We start from the raw sequence: 23,117 nt of genomic DNA on the forward strand, positions 1-23,117 counted from the left end.
TTTAAGCACAAAAAGAGGAAACGACGAACGATCTAGGGGAGCAAGGTCTGAAAAACAGGCTCTCTCTGTCAATTTGAGATTATAATTAAATTTCTCTTTTCTTTCTTTTTTGCCTATAACATTTTTCAAAAGCAGCTTAATTTTTTTAGCAAAATAAATAAATAAAAATAAAAAAATATATATTTATCGACTGCATAAATTTAGACCTCACAAAATTTTCCACATCAATTTTCTCAGGTTGATGGTATTTTTTTTTTTTTTTCGAAATAAATATTTTTCACGAATTTTGTTGTATCAAGTTTTATTCAGGAGCTAAAATTTAATACGACATGCTTTTGATAAACATAACGTTTTTAAACGGAATGGACATCATGAAAAGCGGCCATGCTCCATTGACATCCAAAAGTTGATGGCACGTTCAATTCATAGGGAGATCCATCACAACTCGGCTGATGAAAGGCATAACGTTAGCGACTTTTGTATACGCCACTGGGTTCAGAGCACTACATCTCGGAAAGCTTCCATAGGATACCACGCCCACTGCATAGAACTTCGGCCCCACTCTGCCAATAAGAGCAGATCCTGAATCGCCCTGTATTTCAGACAAAAAGGAATGCAAGATAATTAAAACATTCTTCAAAATTATACAAAAAAACAAAAAAACAAAAAACAAAGAGAGCAGGGTAGTCCCCCGTCGTCCTTTCTCGTTTACTATCTAATAATGGTGTTATCACTACTGACACCCAAAGAGAAATTATGTAACTTAGGAAAGATCACGAATACCAAGATTCTCATGTTCATGTTCCCACACATGAGAATTTTGTACTTCATAGTAAACAAGATGTTTATAAATGAATATCCCAACTTTTCAAGACTACTGAGAGAAGTCAACCATCTAACTCTCCGACCCGCCCGAAGGCACATGGATTAAAACCAAAAACTGAATGACCGGACCGCCGCAACAGCAATTGGTGGGAACTGTGGTTGAGTCCTAAGGGCCGTCACCGGCCACGGTACAACCCTCCCCGAAGGAAGTACGTCCCGTCATCGATGGGAGGAGCCAGATCCCCCACCTATTAGTGTACCCTCCAGGGTGGCGAGATCCAACCACCATGCCGGAAGCATCTCATCCTCATTTCGAGGTGCTCCCCCCCGAGGGACAGACTACTGAGAACTACTGAGAGAAACTTAACCGATTATTCCGACTTTGCCGCTAAGGCAGGCAAATTAATCTGATTGATCGGATCACCGCGACAGCAGCACTGGCAAGAACTATGGTCGAGTGCTAAGGGCCATCACCGGTCACGGAACAACCCTTCCCGTGGGAAGCACGTCCAGTCATCGATAGGAGGTAACTGACTCCCATAATTTCTGTAACTATCCGTATAAAGATAACCAACCACCATACCGGAAGCTTCTCATCTTCATCTCTGAGGTGCCCCCTTTGGAAAGGGGACGCCTCACTCACTTTTAAAAGAAAGAAAAACAAAATACAACCTTGTTGTTAATCGGAATTGGAAATAGAACTTGAAAGTTTAAATTATAAGTGATAATTGTGAAGCCTTGCAAAAAATACGAATGATATCAAAATGGTACGATAACTCATCTCATACTTTTCCAGCATTGACACTTTGAAGGTTTGCAGACATACATGCCTTTTCCTGACAGATATGCAAATCGTCAACGTCAGTTGGAAGTGGTGAAACAAACGCTTGCTATTCGATATAGCCACAGGAAAAAAAAATCAAGTATCACCATACATGCATATCTGCATCTTTTCAAAACTTCACACCAGGTTTGCAGGAAAAATTGTGGATTGCATCGTAACATTTTGATATTGTTACAACATTTTTCTTCTACAAATATCGCTAATCAATCGCAACACATTTAATCGCTAATCATTAGTTCAACAGCTTGCTTGCTTGCTGTCTAATCCTCTCTCTAAAATCCCTACGTGTCGGCGACTCCGACTCCTCTCACACACCACTTGTGACGATACACACAACTTCTGACGATCCACAACTTCTTTGCAGATTCAGATTACTTGTCTTTTATAGTTCCGGGAGGCGGGGCTGGATCTTCAGACCAATCACGGCGTACCTGGGTGTATCTCGGTTATTACTGGATGGATCGTGAAGCATCTCGAACTTTCCGGTATTATCCATTTAGTCGCCAAACTCGCCAAATTCGTCGCCAAGTCGCCAAATGGTTGCCAAGCTCACAGGTCATTGACGCGGCAGCTGCTCAGCACAGATCTTACAAAGGGTTTTAACGGTTTTTTCCAAGATGACACTATTCGTACCGGGTAGCAAAATTACAGATTTGTAACAATATCCTACGTATTTCTGGAAGAGGTTATATAGAACACTTATAACTGTATTGAATTTAAACTTTGAGCTCTTAATTTTGATTACCGATGAACAATAAAGTTATGCTTCGTTTTGCTTTCTATTCACAGACTTTCAAATTTTTTTATATTCATTTAAAAACTCTTTGTAATGAAGAAAATGGAATATTATAGGAATTAATCAAGCAATATTTGAAATAAATTTTAATTTACCAATACTATAAAACAATCACAACCAGAAAGTAAACTTTTTGTTTACTGCATGCACTTAAGGGAATTACACACCGACTGAAGAAATCTTGAAAAGTTCGTATTCCATTGTGAGGGGTTGCCAATCAATATTCGCCAAGTCACCAAAGGCAGATTTCAGTTATGCTATTTGGCAATGCATTACAGTTCTGGCGATAAGAAAGAATACTTTCTACAGTATGCATTTTGGATGCCTTTTTAAGTAATAAATTGAAATAAAATTTGGTAAGGAAAGTACTTAACAAATTTTTCCTACCTATATTATTGCATTTATATTGTGTTTATGTGTAAGTGCATGTACAGGCCTACAAACAATCAATTTGTTGGTGGATTTGGTTCTGCCAGGTTCTTAAGTTTTTGTAGTTATCGTATTAATTTGCTTTTTTAAAAAGACAGAGAAATTGCTCAAAATTTGATAGAAATGAACAAATTTTGTGCAAAGGTCACGTAACAAATTTCAATCGTGTAGCTTGAAATTTTTTGAGCTATCATGTTCACAACTAGACATGATTCCAAAACTGTGTTTCCAACTTCTTGTGTAAGTAGTAAAGTGAGGGAATTATAATCCGTTAAAACATTCGTACTGCAGTTTTTGAAGAATCTTCTTGGATATCCTCTTGGATTTGAAAATCATTTTTGGAATTTTGTCTGTCTATCTATGTACTCGGTAACTCAAAAACGCCTTGAGCTCGAAGGAGATTTCGTATATAGGCTTAACACCAAATTAATAGATTTCTGTCAAATTTTGAATGAAATCTTACCGGGTGTTTCAAAAATGACCGGTATATTTCAAAAATCAATAAAAACTAAACTGGCAGCGATAGAAATATACCGTTTGTTGCAATATGCTTGGAACAACAGTAAATTTTCAGGCAGACAAACTTGCAAAATTAGTTACAATTTACAACAATAGATGGCGCTGCAGGTGATTCGAAAGATATAGAAGAAAACGTAGTCTGAGTTCGCCATTCTGTAAGTCGTCTTTCTGCTTTAAGCGTGTGATGTTCACAGATTGCAAGTTTGTTGTGAAAAAATGGTTTATTCCTTAGAACAAAGGATTTTTCTGGTGTTGGAATTCCACCGTGTAGAACACAGTGTTGTTGCAACAAGACGAAGTTTACTACGAAAGTTTAATGTAACCAAAGAGCCAAAAAGCGATACAATAAAGGATCTGTTTGAAAATTTTTGAAATCGCTAGACATGAACCCCTGCGACTTCTTTCTGTGGGGACACTTGAAAGATCAGGTGAACCGCCACAATCCAGAAACAATTGAACAACTGAAGCAATACGTTCTGCATGTGAAGCCATCCCGGCCGAGACGTTTACACGGGTTTTTACTCATTTCATTCTGATACTACGCCATGTTATTGCTGCGCCTGGTGGATATTAGGAAAATATTGTAGTTTAGATTTTTTCCAGACTGCAGCGCCATCTGTTGTTGAAAATTGTAACTAATTTCGCAAGTTTGTCTGCCTGAAAATTTACTGTTCTCCCAAGCATATTGCAACAAACGGTGTATTTTTATCGCTGCACGTTTAGTTTTTATTGATTTTCGAAATATACCGGTCGTTTTTGAAACACCCGGTATTAGGTGAAATTTATCTATATGTCTGTCCGGCTGTCCGAATAGTAGCTAAATACTTCCTTTCACTCTCTCGTACAATTTCAGTTGCCTATATAACATTTTTAATCTTACATCTGTTATTTGAAAGCTGAAAGTATATGAGATCACTTTCAAGAGCTCATACTTGATATTTTTACGATTAACCAGTCAAAAGACTACAGCGATAGTCTTCTGACTAAACTATCGTATATCTGCTGGCAGTACTCAAAGAACATTGGTTTCTACTTTTGTATGCCAACATTTATTTAATTAGATAGTCTTTCGATGAGAATTGTTAAAATTTGAAGCTGGTTGATTATTTCTTGTCGGTCTTTTTGATTATTTATGTAGTACTGCTGTATTCTAGTATTGGGTGGTGTTGCTACTTGGTAGTGTTGAGGGACATTCGCAGGGCTTTGGATAGGACCGAATAGGATTCTTTAAATACAGCAAACTGAATAATCTCGTTGATTGTCGGTCTTTTTGAATATTTATGTATCACTGCTGTACGCTAGTATTGGGTGGGGTTGAAACTCGGTAGCCTTGACTGACATTCGTATGGCTTTGAATTGGACGAAATAGGATTCTCGAAATATACCAAACTGAATTCATAGATAAACAGTATTTTAGAAACTTTTTCGGACTCACTGAGGTGTAAAACGTGTTGTCAACATTATGCTTAATATAATTTATTCTATTTAGACATATTTTACATACTGTATTCAGGTACCTGAATACAGAATATTAACTTCAGTACCCGAATAACTGTAGTACACTGTATTCAGGTACCTGAATACAGTATAATCACTTCAGTACCCGAATCATTGTAGTACCTGAACACAGAATGTCACATATGTCTGAGTAGAATAAATGATATTGAACATAATATGGACAACACATGATGAAGACTATTGTTTCCTGTCCCGTATTGTCATGGTAGATGAAACATGTTGCCATCATTTTGAGCCGAAGAGTAAATGCCAGAGCCACCATTGAAAGGGCATGGATTCATCCCCATTAAAAAAAATCCAAATCGGTGTACGCCGGCTCGGGGGAAGTCATGACGACTCTTTTCTTTGATTGCAATGGTCCACTGATAATCGATTTCCTGGAACATGGCTCCCAATTAACGTAAGAGCTTTGCAAAATTGAAGTTCGCTTCAAATCTAAACACACAGGAATTTTAAAGGATGACATCATTCTGTTGGAGATAATGCTCACCAACCAAGGATGTCAAGAATACTCTTCAGAAGTTTCAGTGGAAAGTCCTTACACATCCTCCATACAGTCCAGATCTCTGGCCATGGGATTTCCATATTTTTTTGGAGCCCTGGAGGAAGATATCTGTGATCGTCGATTTGCTTGGGGAGTACGCCTGTTTGGAATTATGGTTTCATAGGCAACCGCAGACTTCACTCCATGAAGGCACTGACCTTTTTTGTCACATAATAGGGGAATAAGAGTAATAACAGTTACGTGGATTGATTTTGAAATAATAAACAGTTTACTTAGTCTTTTTCCGTTCTGTCTCGTTTTCATTTAACTGCCCTTTATTCTTTCTCTCTGTATGCTTTGTATACAAGAAAAAAAAACCCCATTAAAAAGCATAAAATAATGATTATGATATAATATCATGATTACGTACATAGCAAGAAGATTGTCCAGATTCCATTCCAGCTGCGCAGACCAAGTTATTGATGGTTTCAATAGGTTGGTGTCGTCTAGCGCATCGTCGAGGGTCTATGACTGACACTACACCTTCCCTCAGAATTTGAGGCCCAGCTAAAAAGAAGGGAAAAAACTTGGTAAAAGTGTATGTTTTTAAATACAAGGTGTTCATTAATTATTGTCGGGGTTTCCGTACCTCATAACTTTCGAATAAAAAATATTACGCAAAAACCGATTACGTATTTGTAAATTACAACTCAAAGAATTTTATTAATGATATTAAAGTGTAAAGCTTGCACAATTTGCACTTTGTAGGCATTCAGCTGAAGGCGATTATGTATTCATAAATTCGCTGAACAAATTTTGACTCGAATTGAGGATGATGAAAATTACCTTCGGAGATGGTTCTTCAGTGACGAATCCACTTTTCATGTGACAGAAAAAGTGAATAAACATAACTGTAGAATATGAGGCTCGGAGAACCCGCACGATTATCAAAAGTCAAAATTTGTTCAGCGAATTTACGAATACATAATCGCCTTCAGCTGCATGCCTACAAAGTGCAAATTGTGCAAGCTTTACACTTTAATATCATTAATAAAATTCTTTGAGTTGTAATTTACGAATACGTAATCGGTTTTTGCGTAATATTTTTTATTCGAAAGTTATGAGGTAAGGAAACCCCGACAATAATTAATGAACACCCTGTATAATAATGAGATTGATTCAGATTGCATACAATATGCCCACAGTTGTAATATCTATAAGAATAAATTAAAATGCTTTTGATAAGTAGTTGAAATCTAGCCAAAAATAAAAGTGTCTATCACAATAGACTCATGTCTACACACACACACACACACACACACACACACACACACACACACACACACACACACACACACACACACACACACACACACACACACACACACACACACACACGTAATTGTAATTACGTGGTACTGAAACTTCTCTTTTTACATAATGTCAAACGGCATCTAATAAATAACAATACGGACATTTCAAACTGTTTTATCGAACGATTTTACAGCTGCATTCAATTCAATGCTTTGCTTATTGACGAAGGTTCAAATATTATTAGAAATGCTCCAGATAGGGCTCACCAAAAAGCTATTCGCCGAGAAGTAAGACGTAAAGAAATCAAGAAACAGGCTTCAAACAAGGTTTAATCTAGGCTCGAAAATAAATTGAACGATTCTTGAATGGGTAATCGCTTTGACTTACCTATAAATATTGATGTCCAAATATCCATATATTAAAATAGATTTTTTAAGTGTAATACGCAGTTTGAAAACATCCATTTTTATGTTATGAAATTTAAACTCATCAATCAAAATATGCGCTGGCGTCCTGGCGTAGGAGTAGCCTGTCTTCCACGTGATCTGGGCGTCCCGGGTTCGAATCCCAGTTCGGGCATGATTGTTCTATCTGTGAGGTGTGTGAATGTGCCCCCTTGTAAAAAGGGGTTGTGCAAGCGAATTTGTGTGAGTTTCATGAATTAGAAGTCAGACTTCTGCCCTCGGGTGCTCAGAGGTCTTTACCCTCAGAAGCTACTTCAACCCCTTTCCGTGATAACACAGACACGGCATCATCATCATTAAAATATGCAAATACGTGCTTTTACCAATGTTAAGATTAAGATTTAAAAGAAATAATGTGTTATGGACATTCATTCCGTAATAGTCTTTCTTTCGTAATATTTTAATTTTTTTAAAAATTTGCACACTTTATAATTTGTTTTTATTATTCAATTAAATTCATGTATTTCGGTTTTATCAAGGTGAAAGTAAAAAAATTGCATTCATTCCATGCTCATATTTAACAGTTTAAAAAGACAGTAATTCGGACGAGCAAACTGGACCCCAAAGCCAGCTAGTATTATATGATTGTTCTCGGATTTTTGTTCTATAACAATAAATCAAAATGCTTTTGATCGAATATATACTGCATTGTGAGGTCTGGAAAAAAAGAAAAGATGATTTGGCCATTTTATTGAAGAGAAAAGGATGACTTGGGTGGAGTAACGTAATCCCACCATTTAAAACTACAAAAAATATTGTCTCAGCTCTTTGAGCCTTGGATTTCACTCTTAATATATGTGGTCATTCATTCAAATACAAAATTTTGATTTGTATTTCGACTAAGATTTTTGAATTAATATAAGATATTTATTATGTATATGAAACCAGCAGGTGTGGTCTATCCAAAACGTTTACGCCTAGCCTCCAATAAACTTGACATACCAGAAAACACCTAGCATGGAATTAGCGTACAATAGTTACGAAATATTAGGTTTTGACGTGATTTTAACATATTTACAGATCTGTCGTGTGATTCTTGGGCCTAACATGGTGTTAAATTAATCCCTGACATGGTGTTAAAAGAATAAGAAAGTTGAATTTATACTTTAAACATGTTTTTCTCGAACGATTGATGATGACGATGTCGCGTCCGCGTTACCACGGAAAGGGGTTGCAGTAGCTTCTGAGGGTAAAGACCCCTGAGCAACCAAGGGCAGAAGACTTACTTCTAACTGATTTGAAGATGAAACTCACTCACATTCGCTTGCACAACCCATTTTTACTGGGGGGCACATTCACACACCTTACAGAGAAACAACCATGTCTGAACCGGGACTCGAACCCGGGACACCCAGATCACGAGGAAGACGCGCTACCCCTATGCCAGGACGCCGGCTCTCGAGCGATTGAAATAAAGATATGACATAAAACTGCACTTGTAGTCACAAAATCTGATATCAAATTCAATGTATTTAAGTCAATGTGTTTTTGAATTATCGAGTTTACATGTTTCTGAAAGTACAGACCGACAGACAGTCAAATTGTTTTTAGATTTCGATCAAAATTTGGCAGCTGTCTACATTGCAGATGTTAAATCTGTGCATCGAATTTTATGTATCTAGCTCTCTTCGTTTTATGGTTATTGTGTTAAGTATTCGAACAGCTAGGCAGACCTATTTTTTCACTATAGATTTTACTCAACATTTTATAGAAATCTACAGATCTGGTGTAAAGACCGTATACCAAATTTCATCGTCTGGCTCAAAATGTTTCTGAGTTATCTTTGTCACAAACAGACAGATCGACATTTTCCAAAAATGTATTTTTTTTCGAACTCGGGGAGTCAAAACTTCATATCTCGACCAAATATTTTGATGATAACAATACTTTCTTTATACTGCGTATCTGAGAAAACAAAAAGTATAAAAAGAAAAATGAGAGGAATTTAAGTTTTGGTCTATAGCGGAGTTGGCGATTCAGTCACTTGTGGTGAGTCGAGTTGGAACTTTCGGGGTGTGGAGGATGGGAAGCATTGATCAACAGGTGTCTTTCCAGACAAATTTGAATGTGGATGAGCCTCCTATATCTAGACTGCTGAAAGTTCCTTTTTTTCAAGGCGACCCATTGTTCCATTCACATGACTTCAGTTAAATGGACGTATGCTTTTTATAGAATTAATTAATAAATGTTTTTTTTTATTCTCATTTTTATTTATTATCAGAGTTAATCAAAATGAAAGAGCAAAATATTAGAAAATGTTATAGAAATTACAAAATAGTCCAAGAATAAGTGATCGGTAACGTTTTAAGATTAACTGGAAGGTACAAAAATCTGCAGCAAGATAAGACATTCATTGGCTTATCAGATGACAAGGTGAAATTAAAACCAGCGGGGGTGGTCCCTCCAAAACTTTCTTACATACTCTCTAATAAAGGTGTATTCCGGAGAACCTTTTACATAGCATTGGCGTACAATAATGATCAAATATTAACCTTCAGTGTGAATTTAGCACTTTTATTAAATCTATCATTAATCCTTGGCTAGTTATTTGCCAATTAAGACCTGGTATGAGGTTAAAAGTATCTGAAAATCGAAATCGTATTTCAGAAGCATTTTTATCAATCGATTTGAAACAAAATTTAACAGTAAATTAGACCTGTAGTCATAACTTCCCAAGCTAAATTTGGCATATTTAAGTCTTTGCGTTTTTAAGTAATTGAGTGTTTACATATTACTAAACGTACACACCGACAGATGGTCAATCCGTTATTAGATTTAGCTCAAAATTTGGTGAGTGTCTACATTATAGATGTTAAAACAATGTGCCGAATATTATCTATATTACTTGCTTCGTTATGTAGTCATTGTATTAGCTCATATTCGAACAGCTGGACAGAAAGACTTCCTCTGAACAGATTTTACTCAAAATTTGATAGAAATATATATATGTGGCGTAAAGACCGTATACCGAATTTCATCCGTCTATTCAAAGCGTTTTCGAGTTATTCTTTGTCACAGACATACACACACTCAGACAGATGGATATTTTCCAAAAATTGTGTTTCAGGAGCTTCTAAAATTCCCTTTGCATTTGGCGGGGTCAGAAGGGCGTAGTGTACCACAATCTGCCAAAACCGCCTTTGCACGCGGTGCGATCAGAAAAGTGTGGTGTACCAGGAGCTTCTAAAATCACCTTTGCATTTGGTGGGATCAGAAGGGCGTAGTGTACCACGATCTGCCAAAACCACCTTTGCACATGGTGCGATCAGTAAAGTGTGGTGTACCAGGAGCTTCTAAAATCACCTTTGCATTTGGCGGGGTCAGAAGGGCGTAGTGTACCAAGATCTGCCAAAACCACCTTTGCACACGGTGCGGTCAGAAAAGTGTGGTGTACCAGGAGCTTCTAAAATCACCTTTGCATTTGGCGGGGTCAGAAGGGCGTAGTGTACCACGATCTGCCAAAACCCACTTTGCACACGGTGTGATCAGAAAAGTGTGGTGTACCAGGAGCTTCTAAAATCACTTTTGCATTTGGTGGGGTCAGAAGAGTGTAGTGTACCACGATCTGCCAAAACCACCTTTGCACACGGTGCGATCAGAAAAGTGTGGTGTACCAGGAGCTTCTAAAATCCCCTTCGCATTTGATGAGATCAGAAGGGTCTGGTACTAAAAATCTGGTGAACTAGTGAATATCGTCCTCTACCATCAACAATTGATCAATTTGAACCATTCATTGATAGAGAAACGTCCATATTGAACTGAAAGACATGGACTAGACTCGTCCTACACACCGAAAGACGCCATAGATATCGTTCCTGCACATGGTGGAAGCTTTTTCCCTATCTGCTATTCTCACTTGATTTGGCATTTTCGGAATATCGCTTATTTTCATTGACGTCTTGAACATTTCTCAAGCAACACTTCAGCAATTACGAAATAGAGAATCCTTTTTTTCGATATCGAAAAAAGGATTTCAGACTGGATCATCTCAAAATGAATGCTTTTTCTAAGAGGGCATTCATTATTTGAAGGATAAATCGACAAAATGCTTAGCTAGTAATGACATATACATTGAATAAACCCTTTGTTACTTTCCCTCCCCCCCCCAAAGGATAAGTTGCTTTCTTTAAGAACTATTAAGAATTATAAGTTGGCATGCTTGGCATCTCCAAAATTTGAAGTTTAAAGATACTTTGCTGAGGAAACAATTAAAAATTTTAACAACTATTTATTCTGGCGAACCAAATGCCGGCCAAAGGTGGCTAGTATTAATTAAGGAATACAGTTAGATTATCATATAGGGCAATTTAATGCCTTAAAAAATTGCAGTTTGACGATTATGCAGTATTTTTTATTGGAGTGGTGCAAAATTATCAGGCGTTTCTTTGATGTGCTATATTTTAATAAAAATGTACAGTATCTTATAAATTTATGAGTGAAAATATTTTTCTACTTTTAGATTATAAAAATGCGAGTCGATAATCATACTCAGCATACTCATGTTATGCTGTTCCACTTTGAGAAAGGGTGGAAAGCAACGCAGTTATTTCGCGATCCTAACGAACTTTTTGGTAAAAACACAATCACAATCAATCAGGGAATCGTTTGCCTGTTTCAGATCTGGAGACACAATCTTGGTCGATAAGCCAGGAAGAGGTCGACCATCGGATTTCGATGACCAGGCACTTTTGGCAGCCGTGAAACGGAACGAAAGCTTGACAACTCGAATGGTGGCCGACAACTTCAATGTTAATTATTCAACTACCGTCCTCTCAAAAAGCTTGGAAAGGAATGGAAATTGGCTTAATGGTTGCCCCACGAAATCAGCGACAAAATAAAGCCTAACGTGTCCAAATTTCCGCCGATTTGTTTCGACTAAATGAGCTGGGTCTGAAGGATCTTGTCTCTGGGGATGAATCATAGCTTCCCTTCAAAAACCTCAAAAGAAAGAAGCATCGACTTTCGCTGATTGTGCTCTCACCAAAAATTTCGTTGAGACCGCGAAATGACAGCGCTGTTTTCCATCCTTTCTCAGAGTGGTACTGCATAATATGAAGAATATGAGTACGATTATCGACACGCATTCATAAGTTTATAAAATACTGTAAATTTTTATTAAAATATAGCATATCAAATAAACGCCTGATAATTATGCGCCAACGCAATAGTTTAGCCTATCCTGCTTAATTTTGATTGCCTTTTCTGATGGTTCTTTGTACAGAAAAAAGATTATTTAGTTCTTGGGCGATGCATACGTACCAATTCCATCCGGTGTGTTCCATCCATAACCAGCAGTGATGAGCCGTGTTCCTAAATTAAGAAAATCTCTTTGAGGTAGACACACAGGCATGAGAGTATGGCTGCATTGAATTGTTTTTGCTAGTCGAAGTAGAGATACATCGTGCACTTGCACGCTGTAACTGTACCTTGGATGAGGTATTATTCTGAGAATAGCCACACTTTCAGATGGAGTTCGCTGACTTGACGTTAAGAACCCCACTTTCAGCTGACTTGGATCGACATAACAATACCTGTCGACAATCCTTCCGTTGCACTGGGGTAGGTCAACCTTCTTTCTACTAAAATGGGGGGAAATAAGAAACGCAGAATAAATTTTTGAGCTCACCTCATTTATTTAGAAATACATAATTATCCAGAAAAGCTGCGGAAGGTACCCGAACACTTCTCGAATAAATATTTTATCAATTCTTCTTCCATATGAAAATTGTTTATGGGTAAAGCTATGAACGTCATGAGTTTTCAGATTTTTATTTTCAGAGTTTCGTCCTCGAGGGCCTTGTGCTTCATAATATAGTGAAGAAAACGGAGTATGATTTTAGATATATTTTTCTTTTCGACCAACTGAATCCAAAGTTCTGTACAGAACTATTATTTTGGCCAAGAAAACTGAGTATGCGTTTTTGGACATTTTTTTTTGTCGAATGATTGAAACCAAAATTTGGCATTGAACTACTTTTTTGGTGAAGAAAACGGAGTATGTGTTTTAGACATACTTTTCTTTTCGACCGACTGAAACCAAATTTGTGTACAGAACTATTATTTTGGCGAAGAAAATCGAGTACGAGTTTTGGACATTTTTTTCTCGACCGAATGAAACCAAAATTTGGAACAGAAACACTATTTTGGTAACAATATCGCATAACAAATTTCGTGTATCTATGTAGTTGTGTTTTTTAGTTCTCTCTTCGGATACAAACTGATGCGCAGGCCAATAGTTGATTAACTTCTAAACGGATTTGCTTCAAAATGTGACAAGCTCTGTTATTTAGAGGCAAAAATTGTAACGCATTTTTTCCACCAAGTTCATTATTTTCTTTCCCTTTTAGTTAGTTGTGTTCATTTTAGTCGGACAACAAATAAATAAACATTCTCTGAGTGCATTTCACCCAAAATTTGGCGTAATTTGATGTAAAGACCCTGCACCAAATTTCATGTTTCAAACCCAAAAAGCATTTGAATTATCGCGTTCGCTAGCCAGTTTTATACCAAAAATGTGTTTTCGAACTCATGCAGGTCTAATACATTAAGATCATCAAATTCTTAAATTCTAATTTTTTTCCTTCCTTAACGATTACAATATTTTCTCTTCATATTCTTCAGACTCGATAATTTTAAACTAAGTTGAAAATCAGTAGATGCAAAGAAGATGAAATTTTCTTGAATTTCATGACGGATAATTGATTTTTTTAACTTGGCTGAGTAGTTTTTTGTGTGTTTAAGCATCACACTGTTTTGTCTATGTATTAAATGCTCCATTATTAACATAGGAATCGTTTAAAGCTGTATACAGGTGAAATTGCACTTCATATAGTTATGAAATTTTGTGTAGGACATAAAGAAGGATTGGAAATTTGTTTGAGAGAAAAAAAAAATTGCTTCAAAATTTCGCCACAAGAGGGAAATATTTTTAATGAATTACACATTTAGTACACATTTATGATACTGGTTCAAAATGATGGCCGTTATTTTCAGCAATCATCTAGGGTGATTAGACTTCAATTCAAATTAGCGTTAATATTTCAATTAGTAAATAGATCATTCAGAGAGCTCTTACCTGCCAGAAAGGAATTGGAGGCAATGAGTGGATTTTCCATATTTTATTTCATAAACAGTTAGAACTTTTACACAGGAACAAAGCGCACAAAGACGAAAGCAATACAGCTAGACATCGCATAATGCAGATAGAGACTGACTCAATATAAACAAACCCATGAGAGGCGCACAGCGCCATCGGAAGAAAAACCTTGGACTTTAAGGGTGCAAATAAAGTTTTAACATCGGGTAATAAAATAGGCTTGTTCCACAGCTGAATGGATTGTGGAATTATAGTTTTGGTAAGTGAAGCAACTGACTTTCCGACCCGCCACTAAGGCACATGGATTTAAACCATAAGGCTGAATGACCGGATCGCCGCACCAGCAACACTGGCGGGAACTGTGGTTGAGTCCTAAGGGCCACCATCGGTCACGGTACAACCCTTCCCGAAGGAAGTACTTCCCGTCATCGATGGGAGGAGTCAGATTCTCCGCCTATTTGTGTACCCTCCAGGGTGGCGAGATCCAACCACCATACCGGAAGCATCTCATTCTCATTTCGAGGTGCCCCTCCCCGAGGGTTTTGTAGTTTTGGTAAAACAATTTAATTAAAACAGCTCGATCTGGTAAAGGCAACAACCTTATAATTAGTAATAGTGAGAATAACGAAACAAAAATTTCCGCGAACGTATCTATTTTTATAATAGTTGCGTGATGTGGGCAAAAATGTGCATTTTTGTTTCTTTATCGTCCGTTTAAATTTTTTTGAAAATCAGTTATCAAACAAATTTTTGTTCGAGCGCGATTATCGAACGACAACTCGTTAAAAGAATGTGATGCTACATAGTTGCTCATGCATTCGAAGATGAATTTCCTAAGGGAAAATCAAGTGCCTGCATCGGAAGACATTTCGCTGATTGAATGTTTTATTTTTCCAAGTCAACGGTTAAAAGTGACTTTTTTTTTTTTGCTAAAGTTCGAAATTTTTGAGTTCGAATGTGTTCTATCGAAGGTGTCGCCATGAGATTTAATTAAAGTTTGGAGTTAATTTAATGAGAATGAGTTAGTGCATCAGAATTAAAAAGTAGACGAACAAAGAGACGAATTCTAAATAAAGAAGCAGTCGTAAATGTATAATTCATTAAAAATGCCTCCCTGGTGATGATATTTTCAATTTTTATTTATTTTTTATTCTTTCAAGCAAATTCCCATGCCTTTATTATTTCTTACACAAAATGTTATAACTTTCTGAGCAATTGAATTGTCTGTAGATATCTTTAAAGTAAGGCCGTTTGATTTCGGACACCCTTTATGTTGCGTCATATGAATAACGAAAATCTGATTCAGGTAGGTAACGATAATTACCGATTATACAGGGGAAATGAGTTAATTTGTAAATGTAAATGAATTTACATTTTCTCGCATTTCAAGTGAGACACAGCCTACTTGTTCTTTACTGAAAACGCAATTCTAATTTCCGGAATCCGCACTACAGTAAGTAATTGCTCTTTTTTCAACTTCTTGTTTTTGGTTATCCGGAAATGAAGAAATGTTGAAGGAAAATGAGACAAAATCTAAAAACGCGCATATTGATTTAAAAAAAAATTCTAATGATTTTTCTCTCATATCAGGTGAGATTCAAGTGATTTTCTCGCATATCAAGTGAGTCGAGAAACGCGAATATTGATTTTTTTAAAAAAATTGTAATGATTTTCTCTAATTTTCACTAATTTAAAAATTCTAATGATTTTTCTTTTTTAAAATTCAAATGATTTTCTCACATATCAAGCAAGTCGAAAGACGCGCATATTGTTTTTTTATTTTATTCTAATGATTTTCCCTAATTTAAAAATTTTAATGATTTTTCATTTTTAAAAATTCTAATGATTTTTATTTTTTAAAAATTCTAATGATTTTTCCTTTTTTTAAATACCAATGATTTTCTCACATATCGAGTGAGATTCAAGTGATTTTCTCGGTTATCAAGTGAGTCGATAAACGCACATATTGATTTTTAAAAAAAATTCTAATGATTTTCTCTAATTTAAAAAGTCTAATGATTTTTCATTCTTTAAAATTCTAATTATTTTCTTTTTTAAAAATTCTAATAATTTTTCTTTTTTTAAAAATTCTAATGATTTTTCTTTTTTTTAAAATTCTAATGATTTTTCACTTTTTTAAAAATATTAATGATTTTCTCACATATCAAGTGAGATTCAAGTGATTTTCTCGCTTATCAAGTGAGTCGATAAACGCACATATTATTATTATTTTTTTTAAAATTCTAATGATTTTCTCGCTTATCAAGTGAAGCACAGCCTACTTGTTCTTAAATGAAGACACATTTCTGATTTCTGGAATCCTCACTACATTTTAAGTAAGCACTCTCTTTTCAACTTCTTGTTTTTGATAATCCGCAAGTGAAGAAATGTTGGAAGAAAATGAAACAAAATCTAAAAACGCTCATATTGATTTTTTTTAAAAAAAATTCTAATGATACACATTTGTGCCGAAAGTAATTTTGATCAACAACTTTTTATAATAGAAAACACTTCGAACTTACTCAAACACACAATGTCCTGCCGTCATGACAAAGTTTGCTGATACCAAGGCACCTCCACATATGATTCTTGTACCCTTTATTAGGGAAACCTAATGAACGAAAAATAATTTTTTAAAGAAACGGGAACATCTAATCTGAAACGTTGTAGTATGGTAATGATTCAGACTTTATTTATTACCTCTATGTCATTAAGGATTTACTCTTAATTGTGCAGTGGCAACAGGCACATAACAAGCGGGTTTCTGAAAACATACTCACATATACTCTAATAATTGTACGTGCGTATTATTAACCACACGTCATTCATGAACAATAAGAAAGAACCTAATATCGTACAAAGACCAATATCGTCAAAAGAACCTAATATCGTACAAGGAACAATATCGTCAAAAGAACCTAATATCGTACAAAGAACAATATCGTCAAAAGAACCTAATATCGTACAAAGAACAATATCGTCAAAAGAACCTAATATCGTACAAAGAACAATATCGTCAAAAGAACCTAATATCGTACAAAGAACAATATCGTCAAAAGAACCTAATATTGTACAAAGAACAATATCGTCAAAAGAACCTAATATCGTACAAAGAACAATATCGTCAAAAGAACCTAATATCGTACAAAGAACAATATCGTCAAAAGAACCTAATATCGTACAATCTTTGGCGATTAATCGTTAGGACGCGGTTAATACACAAGCATCGGAACATTAAATGTGCACTTCGGATGCCATTTTTTTTTCTTATCAACTGAAACCACATTTTAACACATAATTGTAAGTGAGTCACACACCAACTTCCATATATTTATTTAAATCATAGCGTTTTTGAATTATTGCGTTAACATGCATGCGAATGTACAGACCGACAGACAACTCCTTGTCTGATTTGATTCCAAATTTGATGCCCATCTGCACTTTAGTTGTTAAATCTGTGCATATAAAATTTTATTCACCTAGTTTTCCTCGTTTTGTTTTTTTCGTGTTAACATATATTCGAACAGAAGGACAGTCACACTTCCTCAACATGGAAACTGAAAGAAATCTACAACTTTGGTCTAAAGACTATTTGGTCTGAAGACAAATTTGGTCTAAAGACTATTTGGTCTAAAGACAAATTTGGTCTAAAGACTATTTAGTCTAAAGACAAATTTGGTCTAAAGACTATTTGGTCTAAAAACAAATTTGGTCTAAAGACTATTTGGTCTAAAGACAAATTTGGTCTAAAGACAAATTTGATCTAAAGACTATTTGGTCTAAAGACAAATTTGGTCTAAAGACTATTCACCTGTTTAACTCAAAGCGGTTTTGAATAATCATATTCATAAACAGACAGTCAGGCATAATTTCGAAAATGAGTTTTTCGGTCTCAGGGTGGTGTCAAAATTTGGAGTTCGAATTTTTTGGCGGTTACAGCACCTTTCCTTTGCATGTTCATATACAAGAAGTAAAAATGTATGTAATATCGTCGCAGCCTGTCTAGTTATAAATCCAGCAAGTTTAATAAAGTTTGAGGTTTTGAAATAGTTGGAATTGAAAGCCAATTTTGAACACAATTGAAATGATCGACAATCCTTAATCCAGCTAAACTGATTGGTCGACAAAGATGGCTAGTTCTTAATAAACTATTCTTATTTTTAATAATAACCGATCCTATACTTAATAACGATCGATTAATCGTATTGACCATAGCATATCGATGCATTAAGAAATGTGCAAATTTCTTTCGAATAACATGCTAGCAATTTTAAAATTGCTAGCATGTTATTGTTTTTTTGTTTTTTGGAATTGTAACTATTGTTTTAACTATTGCTTTTTGGAATTGTAAAATAAATTGTTTGTTTTTTGGAATTGTAAAATAAATCAACCAAGATTTAATATTAAAGGACCTGTAAAATTATAAATATTATTTGTTTAATTTATATGGTAGATCGAATACCACAATAAGCATACTGTTTTGTTAATATTCAAATGATTACATCATCAAAGATGAATAATTAAGTTCTAGAAACTTCTATTCAGTTTTCCGGAAGGATCTCTTATCTAGTAACAGTGAAGCTCAGCTTTCGCTAGGTACCAGAGATTCTATCACATTTCAAAGATGATAATCTAATAGATAAAAACCTGTGATCATATCACCGAATACGAACAATTAAGCTCTAGAAACTACTGTTCAAAAGAATCTCTTGCATGGCAACAGAGAAGTCCAGTTTTTTATAGGTGCGATAATTCTTTTCAAAAAAGGTTATCTAATATATCAAAATTGGTGTTCAGTTCACCAAATATGAGCAATTAAGTTCTAGAAACTATGATTCACTTCTCCAGAAGAATCTCTTACATGACAGCAGTGAAGCCCAGATTTTACCAGGCAAAAAAAGATTTTTCTATAATTAAAAAAAAAAAAATCTATCAGATTAAATCGTCTGAGCAGATCGCAAATAACAACAATTAAGTTCTGGAAAATTCGATTCAGTTCTCTAGGAGAATCTCTTATCTGACATAAGCGAATCCTAGTTTTTGCCAAATGCGATAGACTCAATTATATTACGAAAGAAGGCAAAAAAAAAGCTTCACAATTGGTGATCAGATCGCCAAATGTGAATAAATAAATTCTAAAAACATCCATTGAGCCGCTCCAGAAGAATCTCTTATCTGGTCTCAGCAAAATTCCTTTGCTGCCGGATAGATCGAAACTTGTGAACAGATCACCAAATATGAACAATTAAATTCTAGAAACTTCTATTCAATTTTCGAAGAGAACCACTTACCTGGCAACCACAAAGCCCAGTTTTTGTCATGTGCCATAGATTCCATCATATTTTTTTAAAAAAAATTTCACAGATTAAAAGTTGTGAACAGATCAACAAATATGAGCAATTAAATTCTAGAAACTTCGATTCAGTTCTTCAGGAGAATCTCTTATCCGGCAACAGAGAAGCCCCATTTTTGCCATGTTTGATTGGTTCTACCATATTTAAAAAAAAGGTAATATAATATATCAAAACTTGTGGTAAAATCACAAAATATGAACAATTAAGTTCTAAAAACTTCTATTGAGTTCTCCAGAAGAATTTCTTATCTGGCATTAGAGAATTTCCGCTGCTGCCGGATAGATCAAAAGTTGTGTTGAGATTACCAAATATGAGCAATTAAATTCTAGAAACTTCCATTCAAATTTCTGGAAGGACCTCTTATCTGGCAGCAAAGAAGCCCAATTTTTACAAGTAACCAAAGATTTTTTCATAATTCAAAAAAAAAAAAAAAAAAAAAAAAATCTATCAGATTAAATTTTTTGAACAGATCACAAATATAAACAGTTAAGTTCTGGAAACTTCTATTCAGTTTCCCTCGAGAATCTCTTATTTGGCATCAGCGAACCCTAGTTTTTTCCATGTGTTATAGTCTCAACCATATTTCAGAAGAAAAAAAAGGGTAATATAATGCGATTTCAAAATTCGTGATCATGCCACCAAATATGAAAAATTAAGTTCTTGAAACTTCTTTTTAATTCTCAAGGTGGAACTCCTATCTGATAGCAGCAAAGCCCAATTTTTACTTGGTGCCAGATATTTTACCACATTCAAAAAATTAACAGATTAAAACTTGTATATCGATCAACAAATATGAACAATTCAACTCTAGAAACTCTGTTCAGTTTTATAGGAATCTCTTATTTGGCATCAGAGAATCTCAGTTTTCCCCAAGTGTAATAGATTCGGCCATATTTTTAAAAAAAGTAATATATGTCAAAACTTGTGATCAGATCACCAAATATGAGAAGTTATATTACAGAAACTTCCATTCAACATTCTGGCAGGATCTTTTATCTGGCAGAAGCTCAACTCAGTTTTTACCAGGTACGAGAACTAGAAAGTTTTTCATATTTCAAAATAAATAAAAATCTAACAGATTAAAACTTTTGATCAGATCACAAATATGAACAATTAAGTTCAAGAATCTTCTATTCATTTCTCCTGTTTGGCATCAGATAATCCCAGTTTTTGCCAAATGCTATAGATACTACTATATTACAAAAGAAGGCAAAAATATATCAAAACTGGTGATCAGATTACCAAATGTGAACAATTAAATTCTAAATATATTAATTCTATATTTAGAATTTTATTGCTCTCAAGTATCTCTAATCCGACAGCAACGAAGTTCCGTCACTGTCAGTTAAGAGAGATTTTAGTTAATTAAAAAAAAAAATATACTGATAAAGTCTGAACGTACTATCCATGGATATTTGTACATAGGTCTAACTGGTCTTCCGTTGATGACCCGGCCTTCTTCCTCTCCGTTTCCATATGCTATGCCACATGCTGCAAAAACGTAAGAGTAAATTAGTTGAATATCCATATATTTCATATTTTAAACAATATTGTTACGAAAATCGTCCGGGGTTCGTTTGGATAGTGGGAGTTGTATGGTGTAAAGAACACTCAATCAGCAGACGGCAGTAGAAAATAAAACAACGACGTTTATTTACACGAAGACACACAGGACAGCACAAAGACGACAACTATATACAGCACAGAAGACGATTATCTTCAGCCGAGATGTGCAGCATACAACAGTATACACAGCAGTTCTACTCCGTCGCTGCTCCGCTAGTCCCTGGAAGACGAGTTCTTCGCCGTCGCTTCCGACTACTCTTCGACTCCACTTGTCCACGACTCAAGTCACCACGACGATTCTGGTTCACTCTGCTCTGCCGCTTCCGACTGCTCAATTCACTGTCCCGGTTCACGACTGCCCGGCAGCTGCGGCTGCTTCCTTTTATAGGTCTCAGGAGGCTCAACCAATCAGGAACGTTCGAGGCGTATCTCCGTTCCTACTCGACGGATCGGGAAAATTGTCGATGTTTCGGGTATAATCTATTTTAACGCCAAAGTCGCCAAATTCGTCGCCAAGTCGCCAAATGGTCGCCAAGTTTGTCGCCAAGCTCCAGGACCCTCCGACGCGACACCGGACTCCGTCCAATAACGATGACTGTAAAACATTCTTTCCCATGGTGGAACCAACTATGCTGGGAAGCAGCATTACAGGTTCGTAACAATATTATAATTTTCAACGCAGCCAAATGAAGAAAGTTAAGATAAAGCTTGCTAAGAAATCACCGACAAAGCCTTGTTTTGTAAGCAACATAAGACAGAAAATTTAATTTAGGCTTCAATTATTATTAATCTGCTTATCAATTTATTCTGAAGTGGACAATAATCTCAACCAGTGGGGGTGGTCTACCCCAAACTTTCTCGCATACACTCTAATAAACTTTATCGTATATTAGTAATAAACTTGTCATGCCAGAGAATGCCGTGCATAGCATTGGGTTACAATAGTTACGAAATATTAATTTTTGGCATGATTTAGAATCCATTTCAGAATTTTGTCATTCTTGGCGAGTTATCTGGCGATTAATCTCTGGCGTGCTTTTATAGTATCCAAAATTGAATTTGTGTTTCAGACATGTTTTTCTCAACCGATTGAAATCAAAATTTGACTGAATGTTTGACACTTCTAGTTGCAAAATCCCATATCAGTTTTGATGTATTTAAATCATTGCATTTTTGAGTTAGCGCTTTTCCCGTTCTGGGTAAGAGGTAGTCGACGCCCAACTTTTCTGTAACCACCAGGATGGCGAGAACCAACCACCATGCTGGAAGCTTCTCATTCTCTTTCCTGAAATGCCCTCCCCCCTATAGGAGATACTGAATCATGAAGTTATCGAAAAGAAACATCTTCAAAAAAATTCATTCTACTGATTCATAAATAAAATTAAATAAAATAAATTCTTTTAAAAGCACTGCATGTTTAAATTCAAATAATTTAATCAAAAGTGCATCGAAAGTTCAAAAGACATTACATCTTTAATTGACCTTTTTCTTGTATTTGAACATTTTGCTTTGATTAGTTTTGAAACCATCAATTATTTATAGTCTACTTACTACTGCAGCTATCTTGGTAATTGGTCCGTCTTGCTGCTTTTCCCTTTGCCAAATATTTTTCAGCGGGATATTCATTCTTGTCCTCATGGTATCGGTCACCAGCCTACAAGTATAAGAACAAAATTACAAATTTAAAATCAACTGCAATAAGATTTAACTAATTAAGTGCATCGTACTCTTAATAATATTGCTATTGTTCTAGACGAAAGATTTCCAATATTTCTTCTCATATCTTTTGGTTGGTCTTTTTATTTTTCAAAACATCTTGTTTCCTCTATATTCCTTGTTTCTTTTTATTACTGTCCCTATACTTCCTATTTTCCTATAATACTGTCCTTATACTCCCTATTTCTTTAT

At 35.4% G+C, this 23,117-nt stretch overlaps 1 protein-coding gene across 1 annotated transcript in view; it reads right to left on the reverse strand.

Annotated features, from left to right (window-relative positions):
- Positions 1–337: 337 nt before the first annotated feature.
- LOC129957014 (chymotrypsinogen B-like) overlaps positions 338–23,117 on the reverse strand; it is a 64,685-nt gene continuing 41,905 nt past the window's right edge. Inside the window, exons 4-9 of the mRNA XM_056069121.1 lie at positions 22,761–22,863; positions 21,046–21,134; positions 16,812–16,900; positions 12,453–12,772; positions 5,846–5,982; positions 338–592 (exon numbers count right to left, since the gene is read on the reverse strand). Of these exons, the coding sequence (XP_055925096.1) occupies positions 419–592; positions 5,846–5,982; positions 12,453–12,772; positions 16,812–16,900; positions 21,046–21,134; positions 22,761–22,863 (912 nt within the window). The 3' untranslated portion in view covers positions 338–418. The remainder of the gene's footprint in view (positions 593–5,845; positions 5,983–12,452; positions 12,773–16,811; positions 16,901–21,045; positions 21,135–22,760; positions 22,864–23,117) is intronic.

This window comes from Argiope bruennichi, chromosome 11 (genome assembly GCF_947563725.1).
Source record: "Argiope bruennichi chromosome 11, qqArgBrue1.1, whole genome shotgun sequence".
NCBI classification, from domain to species: Eukaryota; Metazoa; Arthropoda; class Arachnida; order Araneae; family Araneidae; genus Argiope; species Argiope bruennichi.